The 17636-nt window shown below is 25.8% G+C and overlaps 1 protein-coding gene across 2 annotated transcripts in view; it reads left to right on the top strand.

Moving 5' to 3' along the window:
* The window catches only part of LOC129988219 (ATP-binding cassette sub-family C member 10-like), a 32139-nt gene extending 14795 nt beyond the window's left edge, over positions 1–17344 (top strand). For both annotated transcript variants that reach the window (XM_056096386.1, XM_056096385.1), the window contains exons 12-17: positions 1659–1786; positions 4076–4245; positions 6262–6422; positions 10841–11094; positions 13534–13777; positions 16476–17344. In XM_056096386.1, coding sequence (XP_055952361.1) covers positions 1659–1786; positions 4076–4245; positions 6262–6422; positions 10841–11094; positions 13534–13777; positions 16476–16724 — 1206 coding nt within the window. In that variant the 3' untranslated portion in view covers positions 16725–17344. The remainder of the gene's footprint in view (positions 1–1658; positions 1787–4075; positions 4246–6261; positions 6423–10840; positions 11095–13533; positions 13778–16475) is intronic.
* Positions 17345–17636: the final 292 nt, after the last annotated feature.

The following is a 17636-nucleotide window of genomic DNA, read 5'->3' as shown; positions in this document are numbered from 1 at the left end:
AACCTTTCTGATTAATGAACTAAAAATAATTTTCATTAAATATAGTATAGACAACACTGGCACAAGAAATATTTTAATTCATTTTGATTGATATGTTTTCATTCAATTTTCTTCTATTTGCCATTTTAATTTTATTGCAAACAAACTAATAAAAATTGTATTAAAAAATATTTTTTAGAGTAGATAACAGCTTCATAATATTTAGTTTGTCAATGGATCAGATTAATTCTAAATGTACAACTCTTATTTCTACATTATAAAAATATAGAAATAATTTTTTATTGGCACATGGATATTTTATAAACACAACCTTCATATACTAATGTAAACAATAATCAATAAAATTAAGTGTTTCCAGAGGAGGGGTGTAAAGAAGAAGACTCTTCTTCTTTAGCAAATAAATATAATTACGTCTGGCTAAGAGCATTTATATATATATATATATATATATATATATATATATATATATATATATATATATATCAAGATTTCAACCTTTGGAAAGGGTACTACTCTGTATATGCTCACAAGCCTTTTGTAAGGTGTCAAATGGGTAATATCGTTCATTAAGATAACCCTCTTTTACCAAATGGTGTATCTTCTCTAGATAACCTCTGTGGTTTAAGGCCAAATATGTACATTCATGCATCTCATCAGGATTCTATCTACTAGCATCATTATTTCTAAAGCCATATTTTAATGCAATTATCTATATAATTTCTTTTATGTAGGAAGGAAAATCTAAGAAATTTACTTAATTAAAAAAAAAAAAAAAACTTTACCTGTGACGATTAATCAATTAAGGTGGTAGAACTTCAGTACCCAGTGAAATACTTTCTAAAACTTTTAATTTTGATTTTAATCACATTTGCTTATTTTTCTGCTTTTGTGAGTTTTTGAATTATTGAAAATGGAAAAAAAAAATAATAATGGAATAAGAAAAAGATGACATAAAATGAACCATCAAGTAAGATTGGGATTACAAGGTAAAATCAACATCATCATCAAAATGTGCATTTTATTTATAGTTGAATCATAAACAAAGCACATTTTTCTCTCCCTTTGAGCTTGGAAGTGTCAGAGCTGTATTTTTCAAAGCCATGGTTTCAAAGCCATGATTTGTTTATTTTCTTTTTTATTCACTCCCATCCATAGCTTACTTTCACTAACTTTATATATTTTCTTTCATTGATATTTTTAGGTTCTGTTTTCATTTCATGTTGCCCTTGTAAAAGTACTTTTGGTTTATTGAATGTTTTTATCCTTTGTTAGATATCACTCCCCAAAGAAGATTATTATTCAAAATATTATTCAAATGAACATTTTAGAAACATAGATCAATTATTATTATTTAAAGTTAGAAAAAGCTGCAGATCCTCCAAACATTATATACAGCTTTTTATGGGTGAAAAATCGAATATAAAAAATGCAAGTTACTCTATATTGGATCTTCACATAGAAAAATTAGTCAAATATCATCAAGTAGGGAAAGCCAATATCATTTTAAAAAATTTCATAGCATTGCTCATTTCTAAGCTGAGAACCCACGACTTCTGTTCTTCAGGAATGTTTCCTTTGAATTATTTAGCCATTTTAAAAAGGAATTTTAAACAAATATTTAATAGTACAAATTAATATATTTTAGACATATTTTACAGCGATATTACAGACATACTTCAAGAGAACTGAGGAGGCTGTCCAGTATTAGTCTTTCACCAATTTATGCTCATTTTTCTGAAACCCTGGATGGTCATTCCACTATAAGAGCTCTATCAGCAGTGTCAAGGTAATATCTTGCATGCTTTTTTAAGTCACTGTGTAGATGCAACATTTGTAGATAAAACCAAATCTAGTTTTATGTTTTTGAAAAGAAGTAAATTACTATTTATATACAATACTATAATGCTTACAATAAAAGGCAAATGGTAATTAATGGATATTATTGAAAGCAATAAAAAATATGCTATCCTATAAATTTGCATAATCTATTGACGACACAATTGGCTTTTTATACAAAAAATTACATTTCATATATTTAAAGTTTAAAATCTAGCTGTCCTTCTCCACCTAGAAACAATATGTTATAATTATTTATTTTTTATAAATATAATTTATCATGCTAATTTCTTTAAATTTGATTCTTTTAAATCAGAATATCATAAACCTTTTTTACTCATAATCTTTTTTAGAGTGAAAATAGATCCCTGTTTCCTTTAATCCCAATTTTTGAGAAAATTTTTATCCAATATTTAAGCTTGGAAATACACAAGAAAGAAATAATTAATTACTAGAATTCAATTTGGATGAAAATCAGCAAATTTCAATGAAATATCTTAACTCAATATTCTTTTTATAAATATTTTTGCTAATAAATACTAAAGAATCTTAAAAAAAAAATGGTATGCTTCATAATATTTTCTATAGACACAATAATATTGTGTGTAACTTCAACTTAATTTTAACTCGTAGTTTAAGAAGTGATAATCGTAAATGTTTATTTGAGACCAATTCAGATCAATGGATTTTTAACAAATTGATAGAAATCACCTGTATTCTTTCATTATTCAACAGCATATTAAATGAATGTTTGAAAAAAATTATGAACTTTAATTATTATTGAATGTTTTGCTTCATCCACTTCATTTTTTAGGGGGAAAAGAAGCCAGATTTAACATGTTTCACAGTTAGCATTGCACTAGTAGAGATAATAAATAATTGCATATTTCTACATTTTTTGAAAAATAAAATAAAATTTGCTTTTGTTTGGATCATTTAGTTTTTTTTTTTTTTTTTTTTTTTTTTGTTCTTTTCAATTTTTTTTTAAAATTGAAAAAGCAAATCTAAATGATTTATTGGTTATTATAAAGAAATGGACAAAAATAATGTGAGTTTTTTTTTCCTAAAAATCTTGGACTGATAATTAATGATTTTATTCAGTTGTATTTTCATGCACATAAATATTCAGCTAACTTTTGTACCAATTACTTAATATCATACTGATGTAAAATTTTTGTATATGTGGTTTTAAAATCAAATACACCTGTTTGAATATTAGTCACAGGTTGATTTTGATTAATATTATGCAAAATAGACTTCTTACTCTGTATTTAGTAAGCATAATCTCACGGTGACTCTCCCTCAACTGCAATAGAGAATGAACTTCATTTTTATCCCTACACTGGAAAAAGGATAAATAATTTCAATTTGTTTTCTGGTGCTATTTTTGTACCTTTGTTCCCTTTCTATAAGTTAGAATCCATTAGTCAGAGCAATGAATTATATGGATTTCTTTCATTGAAACAGAAACAGACAATTACCTTAGCCATTTTGAAGGATTTGAATGGCCGTTTCTGTTGGGTATTTTAATATTATATCCGTTGTTTAAAACTTCCATATTCCACATAAAAGTAGCCATTAGAAGAAATGACCACTATGCAAAGATGGCCAATTTTTACTCTATGTGAACTATTAAATTAAATTCAAATGTGATTTCTGTATTTCATTTCATGTCTATAAATTTTCTTGTTCTCATTTCCTGTTATTTTATTCACATGTTTCAATATCAACAGTTTTTTTGATAGCTCAGAATATTTTTTATTTACTTTTCTATTTTAATTTCTAGAAAAATTTTATGCTAATTGTTGATGTGATTACTATTTTCAATTATTTTAGAATATATATTAACACTACTGATATACTCAATAGTAAACTCAATATTATTCAGTATTATTGTGTACTGTAGGGAATAAATCAGCTTTACATTTTTTCTTAAATTGGGTCAAGTAAAGTAGTTTTTAAATTCTTCTTGTAAAATTTATTTAGATATTCTGTAAACTGAAAAATCTAGCAAAACTGAGAATTGAACAAAAATATTGTTGTTTTCTCATATGTATAATTTTATTTTTCATTTATTAATAATTAATATTTTTGAAATTTTTTCATTAAATTATTTCAAATACTTTGAAAATTTTCTTTTGAAATATTTTATGATTTTAAAAATATTGAAAGCTTGCCTGTTATAATTTTTGTTAATATGTTGCATTTTAATTTTAATTAATTGTTTAACTTTTTTTAGATTCCAGAAAGAAAATATGGAACGAATTGATTCCAATTTAAGAGCTTGTTTAGCTACTGCTGCTGCATCTCAGTGGCTTAATCTGCGTCTTCAGTTTATAGGTGTTATCATTGTAACAGCTGTTGCTATTATTGCTATGCTACAAAGGGAATATGGCATTGTGGATCCAGGTATGATAAGCACTTTTATTGCCTCATTAATTAATTTGATATAATTATATCTATATATATATACAGCACTAATGTGTTTGCCACAGAAATCATCCTTGATATTTATATCAAATGGCAGCAGTCAAATATAAACAAATAGCGTATAAGCATTGCAAAACTATGTGACTGAAGATCCCAATTTATCATTTCAATCAAAATATTTTTAGACCTTTTCATTAAATGTTTTTTAAAGCTGCTCTTGATCTAATGCTTCACTTGGCTAATTAATGGAATCACTAAATGTTATTTGAAATATTCGAAAGAAAAAATCCATTCAGTGACAGAAAAGAAGATTTAAAAGAAAAGAAAATAATAAGGTCAAACAAAAGCCTATTATTTTCATTTCTATTTTTAGTAGAAGTCAATGTTCTAACATTGTTATCTAAATTACTATCTATCTATTCATATTATTATCTAATAAGATAATACCTTCTTTAATCAGATGGATTATCAATATCAGGTATGAGTCATGGCAATGAATGTGTTAAAGAACCTGAAATAAAGTTTTTAGAACTTTTCCATACTTTTTGCATCATGCTTCCCAATTTATAAGTTCATTATTAAAAGTTATATTAAAAGATAGTTTTTAACCTTGTAATTTGGAATTTGCTCTGACTTATGCAATTTCATATTATAGATCTTTCTATATATGGATTCTATCTTTCTCAAACCAATCTCTTGGATAGATTTTATAAATTATTAACAGAAATTGCATCTTTTATAAACAGTAATAAAAGTGAGATGAAATGAATATAAATATTATGTGATGAAATTGGTTTGGTCTAATTTTATCCAAGTTACTATTATCAGAATAAAGAATAATCCATCAGTATATGATCAATCTGGACTTTTGCAATATGATGATAAAACTTAATGCAAGAGTAAAGTGCCAAATCAAGATATTCCAAAAATTCACTGTAAAATAACATTTTTTATTTCTAAATGATTATCTGTTATATGCATTTTACATTATATATTAGCAAAAGTAATTGAGATAAAATACCTACAATCTCTATCTATATTAATAAGAAAGATAAATGTGTGTGTATGTGTTGGCATTCTACAGGATGACCTACCTACCGAATTTGACACTTGTATATCTTCAGCTCGGAAATGTGCATCGCAGAGCTATTTAAAAAAAAAAAATTAAATTAGAATTTTAATTAAAATGGCGTTTTTCCACAATAATTTCCAGAAATGTTACTGCACAAAAATAAGTTATACGCCATTTTAAAATACAAAAAAAAAAGTCTTTAAAAAAAACAATTTAAATAATCATGGGTAATGCTGAATTCTGGAAATTTTTAAAAAAATATTTTTTTATCTAATTTCCAACATATTGTTAGGTTGAAGTGCAAACCATTTTCATAGTTTCATCAACTATCTAATTGCTTGATTTTTTTTCCATTGTTGAAAATAATGGACAAAACTAAAGAACAAGGTTTCTGTTTAATATCTATGTAGTTAAGACATGTATATAAAATGCAATTAAAATATTGTGGAATTTGGAAGATAGATGAGCTGGATATTTAAATTTTTAATAGTGCTATAATATCATGGGACTGATATTTCTTCTTCTTCTTCTTTTTTTGGTCATTATAATCCTTTTAAAAACACAAAAAGTAACTTAATTTTAAATCAACATCTTTTAATATTTAAATTGCCATCTTTTAAAATGTATTTTGAAGTACGTTTAAAAATCTGATTTTTCAGGTAGCCTTTAACTTAAGTAAAAATCATGGAAATAATGATTTTAAACAGTAGAATTAAATAAAAGTTTTCTGTTTTAAGGATAGTTTATTATTTTTCTCATTGTGTGGAATTCCCCCAAAGTATTGGTATAATCTTTGGCTATATTTGAAATTATTGCATCTAATCAAAAACAACTCATAGGATAGAGTTTTTAAATTGAATTTTTAATTTTTTTTAATTTTCCATGATAAATTTTTTTATTTGAATAATTTTTAAACATTGCAGGACTTGTAGGGCTTGCTTTGTCATATGCATTGTCAGTTACTGCATTATTGAATGGCTCCATCACTGCCTTCACAGAGACAGAAAAAGAAATAGTTAGTGTTGAAAGAGTGATGCAATATATTGAAGGAATTAAGATAGAAGAAGATATATTTTCTCAGCAGGTAATTTATATCGTTTTAAATATAAATTATTCAGCATAAAATAAATGACACGATGCTCTCAAATTTTAACTTTGAAAAATTTCTTTTTTTTTTATAAATATGAATTTAGATATGTAACTATTTTTTTTTCTTTAATAAAAATCTATGAATCTCATGAAAGATTGCTTATTACTGTGTATATTTCAGTAATATTGTGGGTAATATTTTGGGCCATAATTCTTTCACCATACATTTTGATAATTGTTTGGTTTATATATGTAACTATTTTTTGGTTTGGAACTTTGTTTAGTTAAACGCTATTAGAACATTTAAAGTATATAAATTTTAACACAAAAAAAGCATTCCTTTTAAATGATTATTAATATACTGTTACAATTTTAGGTAGAAAAGTTTTGAGAATTTTTGATTCTTTGAATTGTGACCTGAACTTTCACAGCTTTATTGAGAAAATGAACTATATTGTTCATTTCCTTACTAACTTCATATATATTTAATGCCACTTATTGTGCTCAGAAATTTCCTATTTAACATATCAGAATTGGTGCAGTTCAGACAATAATTAATAAGTAGTAAATAGACATATTTTGATATTTGTTAAAAATAGATTTGTCTAAGATTATAAATGCGCTAAATGTTTTTTTTTTTTTCGAATTTATGATAATAATACATAATTATACTCCAAAATGTATATTAAAGTATAATTGTTCTCTCAAAACCTTTAGAAAATTACATTTCTTTATTTCTTTTCTTAAAAATTCATACTGTTGTATTTTATTTATCTGCTGATATTGTTCTTCAAAATTATTTATATTATCTGTCAACCCATAAATTAGAACTGGTTAAGTTTTGAATAGTCAACTACAATTAACTGCTTCTACATAAATTTGTAATAATAGACTCAATTTCCTTTCTTGATTATATATCCAATTTCAGCTTTGTAAAATTATTTTTTATTTTAATAATGTCCTCCACTACACACCTTTTTTTTCTGTCTCTCTCTCTATTTCTTTTCTTATCTTGAAGGTGTATACTTAATATTTTTTATGTAAGAATATTCCGCATGTTTCAGGTTTTATGGCCCCTTTAATTCAATAGAAAGTTATCTGACAAAAATGAGGATTCCCAATATTAGATAAATGAAAATATTAAATAATAGAAAAGAAAATGGCAGATCAATGGAAGATTGTCAAAATTGCTTCAATACTAATTATTCTCTACTTTAATGAATCATTTTAATATTAACTTTACTTATCTGTTCTAATAGTTTGTTCTTTGGAACAACAACGGTATCTTTTTATCACTGTAATAAAATAGTTATGTTGAAAAGAAAAAATGAAATTCTAATTGAACAAAGTACAGACATGCAAAGAAAGGAGGAGGAAATCAGGTATGACATTCAAAATTGCATATTAACATTACTTTTATAGACATCTGGGTGCTGCATATCTTCCTGAGTTTGATACCCTACAAATAGGGAGCTTCTATCTAATGATAGCAAAAATTGTAAAGTATATTTTTCTATAAAATATTTTTCATAAGATCTGAAATCAAGTTGGTTAAAATGAAATATTAAATAATGTAGTCATGCTTTTTAAATTGTAGTAACAGAGGCATACATATATTAGATGACTCTCAGGACAAATACCAAAACAGCACCTCCTTCTTTCTTTTTAAACTGTGATCCTCATGCTCTCCTCATTCCTAAAACATGTTATATTAGGAAAGAGAGTTCGAGTTAAGCCTAGCAGTTATATTAAAAACATTTTTTAGCTAATATGGCCTAGTTTGCGATCAATATATCTTGATTATTCTTAATTAAGATATAATATTCTTTATAATTCTTAGATTAATTAAACTTTATAATGGAATAATATATCATTTATAAACAATTATTAATAAAAATATAAAAATGTGTGGAAGCAATTCAAATTTTGTTTTAATTATAATTACAGACAAATTGAAATTATAATTGATTCTACTTTTATATTTTTGTAATATATAAATATTTTCACACAAATAATTTTTCAAAGTTCTCATGTAAGGTTTTTTTTTTTTTTTTTTTTTTTTTAAATGGTTTGAATTTATATTAAGCATTTTCTGAGCAAATTAAGCAAAAGTACATTAAAAACTTTTGAAATGATTTTTAAAACATTTTAATTATATGTCATTATGAAACCTTTTAGAAAAGAAATTTTCTTTATTTAATGACTATTATGCAGTTATTATTTTTTTTATTTTAATATTGAGTTGAAAATTCAAATAAAGTAAGCTTTTGAATCTATAAGATGTGGTGTTATATAAAGAAAATATGCTTCAAAAATACAAAAATAAATTTTTATCAAATTAAATTTATGAAAATAATTTAGTAGTAAATGCCGCATCATTGAAAATATGAAAATATTAGTAAGTGCTGCTTAAAATATTTAATTTTTATTCCAAATAATAATAATAAGAGAAATTAATTTAAATTCGGAAATATTCTTGAATTAAATATAACCTGCAAGATAAAAGTACTGAATTTAAAAAAAATAAAACAAAGAATTCAGTGTGAAACTTCAAAGGTTACTTTATATTTATTAGAGTACATGAAAATACTTAACATTTTTATGAAATGTATATTTATCTTGAATTCAATGAGATTATTTAATGAAAGAGAAGTTGTTCAATTGATTATTCATTGGCAAACATTGTGCAGCAATTAAGTGATTATTAATTTAAGAACTCAACTTGAATCTGTTTGCCAATATTATGGACCAAAGAAAAAAGTTTTTTTCTATACTTGACATTTTTATTATTAATCAAGCTTTTTCCGGTTTTTCAGTGTAGTTTATAGCAATTATAAGCAAGCTATTAGCTATTTCAAAACACTATTCATTTTTTTTTCTGATTAATAGGAATGTTTGATGAATAGAAATATGACCTTCTGAATTTATTTATTTTAAGTCTATTTTAAAATTCAGTTATCAAATATTACACTTTTATATCATGGAAATAAATCTGCTTTAGCTAAAAACAAACATATATATATATATATATATATATATATATATATATATATATATATATATATATATATATATATATATTCAAATGTTCATAACTTAAATTTCAGTTTTAGTTGCAATGTGCATATAAGGAAATTTAATAGAGATTTTAATCAAAAATCTTGAAGATAACTCAACATATCGATATTCTAAATTAAGAAGGGAAAAAAAAATCACCATTTTTTTAAAGAATTTTATTTTAGTATTTCAGTTCTGAAAATTAAAGTTGAAGAAAATTATATTTTCCTTAAATTCAACTAATTCATTCCATAATTTTGCACTCTCTGTAATGTCATTTCCCTGCCTGTGCTACCGTAATCACACCAATGTATAGCAACATATGAATTCATAATTACTATATAAATTATAAAAGTTTTATATATATAATATATGAAATTATAATGTTTTTAATAAAATTATTATAGTTAAAATATTGAAAAAATGTATAAAAATTATTGTAGTTAAAATATTGAAAAAATGTATAAAAATTATTGTTGAATACTTAAGAATATTTTAAATTTTGTTGATTGAAATCATTTATTTAATTTTACAATGATCTTGGCTACATAATTTGATTCAATATCATCTGTATGATAAAATAGAATTCTTCAATCATCTGTATGAATCGGTATAGTTATTCTTTTCCAATTCTGTTATAATATTTTTAGCAGATTATTGAGAGTTTATTTTGTTTGCAGCTTTCTTAATTTTATACTATTTTGTAAATTAGGTTTTAGAGACAGGAATACATATATAAGAAATGTTCAATTAAATAACAAATACTATCAGAAATATTGAAAATATATAATAATATTTTTTTTAAATTTGATTTGACTTCTGCACCTTTTACATGTTGATTTAATTTTCGAAGTAATGAATCATCTTGAACTATCAATAAAAAAATTTTTTATACTTTCAACATGAATATATGTCTAAAAATTATTCCAGCTACTCAAACAAAATAATTTTCACATTGATTCTATAAAAAACTGACAGTGAAATCATTAGAAAAGTTTATATTTAATATTATATCACCTAAGTAATATAAAATATTTTCTTGAAAAGTAGTGACCTTTTCAGTGTCTATTTATTTTAGTTATTATAAATCACGTGAAATGAAAAAAAAATCATTAATATTTATTTACATATTTAAAAAATTCCATCTCTCTCTCTCCCTATATAGAATTTTCTAATTATATATATGTTTATTTATATATTTGATAATTTGATGCACAAACATAAGTTAATCAATATCAGCTAAATAAACTGATCCTCCCAAAAGTCACAGAAAAAATCCTGGAACTCTTGTGCAAATGCAGTTTGATAACAGTTTTCTTCTCAAATGTAAGTTGAGATTTATATTTTCTTTTGTAGCCTCCATTTGCCTGGCCTTCTCATGGAGTGATAACATTTGTCAATGTTAGTTTGCGCTATCGAGAGTCTTGTCCATATTCTCTGAAAAACGTATCTTTTGAAACTAGACCAGGTGAAAAAATAGGGGTAGTTGGGCGAACTGGATCTGGAAAATCAAGCTTGATTCAAATACTTTTCAGAATGGTCGACAGTTTTAAAGGTGCAGTACTTATAGATGGTGTCAACATTTCTAATTTAGAAATGCAGAAATTAAGGTAAGACATTTTATATGCATAAACTGAAAAAAAAAAAACATCGCAATGAAACATTATTATTTTCTTATCTAATATATATAATCTTCATGAGTTGTAAGTTATAACTGATATAAAATAATTGAAGTTAATCTTCAAATTTTATTAATTTTGATAACTGTATTAATATTTGTAATTATAATATTCATGTTTAATTTCATTCAGCCTGACATCTCAGAATATGATTTTAAAATACTATTGTTTTAATGCAAATACAATGGATATATTTTTGTAGATTCACAACATTTTAAAGAATAAAAATTCTTTATTTGGAAATTTTGTAGATTTTTTGAAAAATTATCCAAATTTTTAAAATAAAATAATTGCAATAAATAAATTATTTTTTACATTTGTTTTTTTACAGTAAAAATTTATTCATTAAACAAGCTTGATATACAGCCTCAGAGATTATGCGCATGTGTTATTGATTTAATTAAATATCTTGATGCTCTAACACTAGGAAACGAATCATTTCTCTGTTTTCTGAAATGTGAATTTCATTATTTTAGACCAATGAATGTCTGCCGTGAAGAAAAGCTATTTTCTTCATGATGATCATTGAAGTTGTCTAATATAATGATATTCGAAGCTTTCGAAATTCCATTAGTTTTGAACATAGATTAATACATTTCTTTTGTTTAAAATGTTAATGTGTCAAGACTATTTTAAATATTGTTGGGAATTTTATGTAGGGCTGAGAAACGGTGTGAAAATTTAAGCTCTTTAACTTTTTGAGCACCACATTTATTTATTCAAACAATATATATATATATATATATATATATATATATATATATTACTTTAAGTAAAAATGATTATATAAGACATTATACATCTACCTAAATTATATGGAAGACACTTAATCTCTTTTTGCGCAAAAACTATAAACAGGGTCACAACCAGATTTTGTTTTCATTCTCTCCCCAAGTAACTTATTTTAATTTTAGTAGAGGGAGGGGAAAATATCGATAGCGGAAAAATGACTGCCTTCCAAGTAACTTGTTTATGTTTGAAAAAGTATATTCAACAACTTTTCATTTATAAAAAAATGATGTTATTTAACTGTTTTTGCACTACTGCTCTCGGTTACATTTGTTATTGCTTCCTCAAGCTTTTAGGAACTTTATATTTGCAATTTCTCTCTGAATTCCATTTGGTTTGTGGCTCCATCCCGATTTAACTGAAAAAATCAGTTGTTGAAGATTTGTAACAATAAGAGGACCTCTTACTGTTCGTATCTGTACACAAAACTTTTCACAATCAAAATACCTGGAGAAAGGAAGTTTTGTTCTTTCTCTGTTAAAAGAGTGTGATTAGAAACTCTTGATTTAGTAATGTTAGTGCTATGGGTATTTAATAATAATAAAAGTAAAATCTTCCTGCATTACATATATAACCAAGATAATTTGAAATGCTTTCAATTTTATTCAAATTATTAGTACCACTATGCTATTTTACTTCTATCGATTAAAATATGAGCTTTCTAATCTTTCTCAGTTCGTAATCTCATATTCAGGAAAATATTGTTACAAGTTTGTATTATTATATGCTCGTGCAATTAGATTTATGGTAAGGAAGATAGTTTTACAGATAACTGTAATGGGTAGTCTACGGATGCCCGATCCATGACCCTTGATCTTAGCGATTTTGATGATAAAAATGAAAGTTTCTAAAACTGCTGGAATTTTGGAGCTATGTCGATTATAACAAAGATACGATATTCCTCTAGAGCATTAGACGTCCGGTCATGGGAGCTATAAAAGGCATAGCTAAGAGTCAATAGTCAATTGAGTCGTGAGAAGGAGTAGTCGAGTGAAATCTGTCATCAGTTAGTTTTCTCTGTGCATTTCATGCTGTTACTATTATTTAATAGCTATTTGCTGCTTGTGTGCTTATGATTTCTGTAAGTGCTGTTTAGTGTACATTTCGTCTGTTACTATGATTTCTTGCACGATAAAATGCTGTTATCCTTTGTTGAGTCTGTTGGATTTTTTTTACTGTGCACCCACTGGGTAAATTTATTACATAGCAATATATATATATATATATATATATATATATATACATAGCAATATATATATATATATATATATATATATACATAGCAATATATATATATATATATATATATATATATATTTGTTGTGATCCCACCAGTAGTTTTTTTTTTTTTTTTCCATAGTAAATATATCCAAATCTTTCCTGTTTAGGCATTTGCTATGACACATTGCTCTCTATATATTGAACAGATTCCATTTCAGGTTAAATATACAACCGTGGGGAGGGGGGGGATCAAGTAAACTATCAAACTTTCTTTCAGCTACTGAAAAACTGTGATTTTATAAATATATAATGTAATAAAAGTATGGTTTTATTGCAGTGATTCTTTATTTCATTTTTCAGGTCTAGTCTGTCAGTTATCCCCCAACAGCCTTTTCTGTTTAGTGGCTCCATTCGTGAAAACTTGGATCCTCACTTTTTAAAAAGTGATTCTCAGATTTGGAAGACCTTAAAAGAGTGCCACATGGAAGAGAAAGTGCTGAATCTGGGAGGATTGGATGTTGAAGTGGAGGAACAAGGTCAAAACTTCAGTATCGGGGAAAGACAGCTGCTTTGTTTGGCTAGAGCTCTCTTGCGGAGATCCAAGGTTTGTACATTTTATCTTTATGCCTTATATCTTTTATGCTGTTTTATATCTTTATGCCTTAAACTTTTCACTTAAATGCATATTTGTTTCATTTTTATGGTATGGAAGTTTGGAGAATAGGTTTTGGATCAATTATGTATATATCATCTGAGTATGATCCAAAATTATAAAATAGCATGTGTGTAATGAGAAATTGTGTAAAGTTAAGCACTTTTTAAGCACCTTAGTCTTAAAAAAAAACTTTACAATCTTACTACACACATTTTCTAATGCACATTCTCAAATTAGTCGAATTAGCACCTTATTAAGACAAACAACATCTATATTTAAAGTTTCTTGAGAGCTGAAATTGCTTAGAAGTTAGGGCCTAAAAAGTGATTCTGAACCCCTAAATTTGACTTTCTAACATCAACACTTTATGTTGTCAGTTTTGAAAAAAAAAATTAAATTAAACTTCTACTTTTCTGTCATTTTAACAGTTTGAAATTGTTTAAATGCATATGGAGTACAAATTAGAAGCTTGATTAAAATTAATTAAATAAAAACAAGGAAAAAAGAGATTTAATGGCAGCATTATGTAAAAATGATCAATTAAAAAGATTTCAGAAATTGTGTGTTTTTTTAGTTTTTTTTAATACGCTTAACGTTTAAATTTCATGCTCCTAACTTTAATAATGTATGCTGTGCTTTGTTCTGTCAATCAGAACAAACTTTTATATGTATATAGGTATTTAAGTTGGAAACAAACAAAAATGCTCGAGTTAAAAAAAGATAAAATCTAAGCTCTAAAGAATAAAAGTTTTGAGAAACTTACTTTTTTTTATTATTATTATTTCTTTAAAAATTTTAAGTACCAAATTTAGTCATTTATATATATATATATATAAGCAAATATTTGGTGAGATTTATCTTACAAATAATAATTTTCAAAAGGATGGTGATATAAAAAAAAAAGGGGGGGGGCGAAAAAAATTATGATTATTGAAATCTTATAGCTTCAAGTTAAAATTTCATCATACTGGAGTTTATGCAGTCGACTAATATAATTGCATACCACAATTATTTACAATCCAGTATAGTACATTAAAATCCCTCTAATAAATCGTTCAAGGGATTGCTCTAAAACGACATAGTAATGAGAATGACCGAATGTGTAATGTATGAAAGACGTTTTATTGTAAATGTTTTAAAACACTTCTTCCTTATTCGATATCTCTTTGGTGCACCAAATTCATTCTGCTGTATTCTTCGTTTACATTGTTTGGACCTATCTGTGTAGTCTTCTTTAACAAGTTTATAAAAGGTTAAATATACATTTATCAGACATAACTGAAATAAATACTTCCCCAACTAAAACACTAAAAATTGAAGCACGAACATTTTTTAAATAGCAGCCAGTATCACATAGTACGAATTTCGTGCTGCTCTTTCGGGATAACCATTCCAATATTTCAATAAACGACAAAGAGAGAAAGGGGGCGAGAAAAAAGGTTATCAAGTATGTCTTAAGACATGGATAAAAAAAATATTTTTTTTTCCGACAAAAAAATAACATCAATCTTCTTTTTCCTGTGAGAATAACTCGAATAGTAAGTATATGCGATCTTTCTACCCAAATTGCAGACTTTAAATGATGCATTAATGTTGCTTGTTTTTGCGCACCAAATGATATACTAAAAGTATGCAAAATAAAATTCGAACAGTAATCCAAAACTGAAATGTAGAAACAGCTGGACAATAAACAAACTTTATGATCTTTTTTTTTTAAAAAAAAAAATCTTTTAAACACATTTTGTGACGTTGACGTCACAGTTTCAAAAATCACGAACAAACAAATGTGCATTTTGTGTGTTTTGTGCTTAGTATTAAAGTGCGCAGTTGACTTTTACTAAATCAAAAACGTTCTACAATATTCTAATTTACATTTCTTTCCTTATACCGTTTTCGATATAAGAATGCTAATTCCAGAATTCCCGCTGGGTGGCGCTGTAAATTATTTTCATCATATAGCGCGTAAAAGTTTTGCTATACCTAGGCTCCACTTCCATCCTTATATTGGCAGTTATTTAGAAGTTATGGAGCAGTGTACGGATTCTGACTCCTCTATAATAGAATATACCATATTTATAATAGGGATACTACGAGTAAAAAGTACCCGATCTTCAGTTTTCATGTGTACGATAATGATACTTAGAGTGGCACCACTGTGCACAGTGGAAGAAGAAAACTTAATGCACTTGCTTGAATTTTTTATGCCTATTTGAGTGTGTCTGTCGCTGCCTGATAGCCGCCGAATAAGATGCTGTCATAAATGTTCGTTGGATTTTTGATTTCTCTCAAAATGATTGAATAAGTTTAGTAAAGATATTGCATCAAATTTTGTCAAAAGCTTGATGATTCTCAAAGCGAAATAATTTGTAAGATTCAGCCAGTGTTTGGTGACGATTCTATGGGATTGACACAAATGAAATGCTTTAACCGATTCAAAAGAATTTCGTCACGGAAGTAATATATTTTTCCTCGCCAAAGGTCGGATATTTTTTTTAATAGACCTTATATTATATATATATATACAAAATTTTAATTACTTTATTATTTTTATATAAAAAATGTTACTGTAAATTTACTAACAGAACCCCCTTTTAATGTCAGAAGCATCAAATAAGTTATTTTCAAATTCCAACTATTCCTTTTTTAGATTCTCTGCATGGATGAAGCTACAGCGAGCATAGATTATCATACAGACAGTTTGATCAGGCATACTGTTAGAATGGCTTGTAGACGTTCAACCATTCTAGTGATAGCTCATCGAATGGAAACCATTTTAGACTGTGATAGAGTGATTGTTATGAAAGAAGGTCATCTTGTTGAAATTGATAAGCCATCAACTCTTCTGTCAAATCCCAAATCAGAATTTTATGGATTAGTTTACAACAAAAATGAGTGATATTATCTCAGCTTTATCTCATATTTGCATTTAGACATTGTTTTGCTCATTTCACAGAAAAAAGTACAAAGAAAAAATGATAAAATAAGCATTTCCATATACAAATGACACAACATCCAGATCAATCTATATGTATGAGAAATATTCTTGTACTTATAACTGTTTTGCATAGTTTTTTGCTCTTAAAATTATTGAAGGAATACAAATGTATTCAGCTTCATAAAATTCGTTGATTAATGAATTAAAGATATTAAAACATTTTATTCCTAAGTAGTGTGTAGTTTGGCTAGAAAATAGTTCTTGTTTCATAAACTCCAACAAACAATCTAACTGAATATTGTACTGAAAATATTAATGATAATTGTTTTAAATTGAGACATCTATATGCCAGATATTATTTGCTAGGGAAAAAAAAAAACTCAGAATATCTATAAAAGTTGTAATAAGACTGATGCATGCATTATACAGTTTCATGTTCTGTTTTTTACATTTATTGGATAAATATAGTATATTGTTATAGTTACCAAGATTATTATATGCTTGTCTTTCTGAAAATGAATTTTATATTTGAATTTATGTATAACAGAATTCAAGGAAATTCCTGCACATAAAATATGTATTTTATTCAAAGTTGCAAAATTAGTGATTTTCTAAAGAGAAAAGCTTGTTTAAATTTAGATTCATTTTTAAAATGAATATTACACTAATTTATGTGTCTTAATTGAAACAAGATAGTATAACAATCTACTTATTGTGGTTAATTTTGAAAATAGATATTAAAAATAAGATTTTTTAAATTTTATTTCACTTTTTTCCTCCTTTCTTATCAGATTTTCAAAGCATTAGAAAATCATAGTTACTTTAATAGTGCATTTTATTTAGATGATGATGCTTATAAATCAATAATATCTT

Source organism: Argiope bruennichi, chromosome 10, assembly GCF_947563725.1.
Source record: "Argiope bruennichi chromosome 10, qqArgBrue1.1, whole genome shotgun sequence".
Classification (NCBI taxonomy): domain Eukaryota; kingdom Metazoa; phylum Arthropoda; class Arachnida; order Araneae; family Araneidae; genus Argiope; species Argiope bruennichi.
Note: the sequence above shows the minus strand (reverse complement) of the source record. Positions and strands in the feature narration are given on the sequence as shown.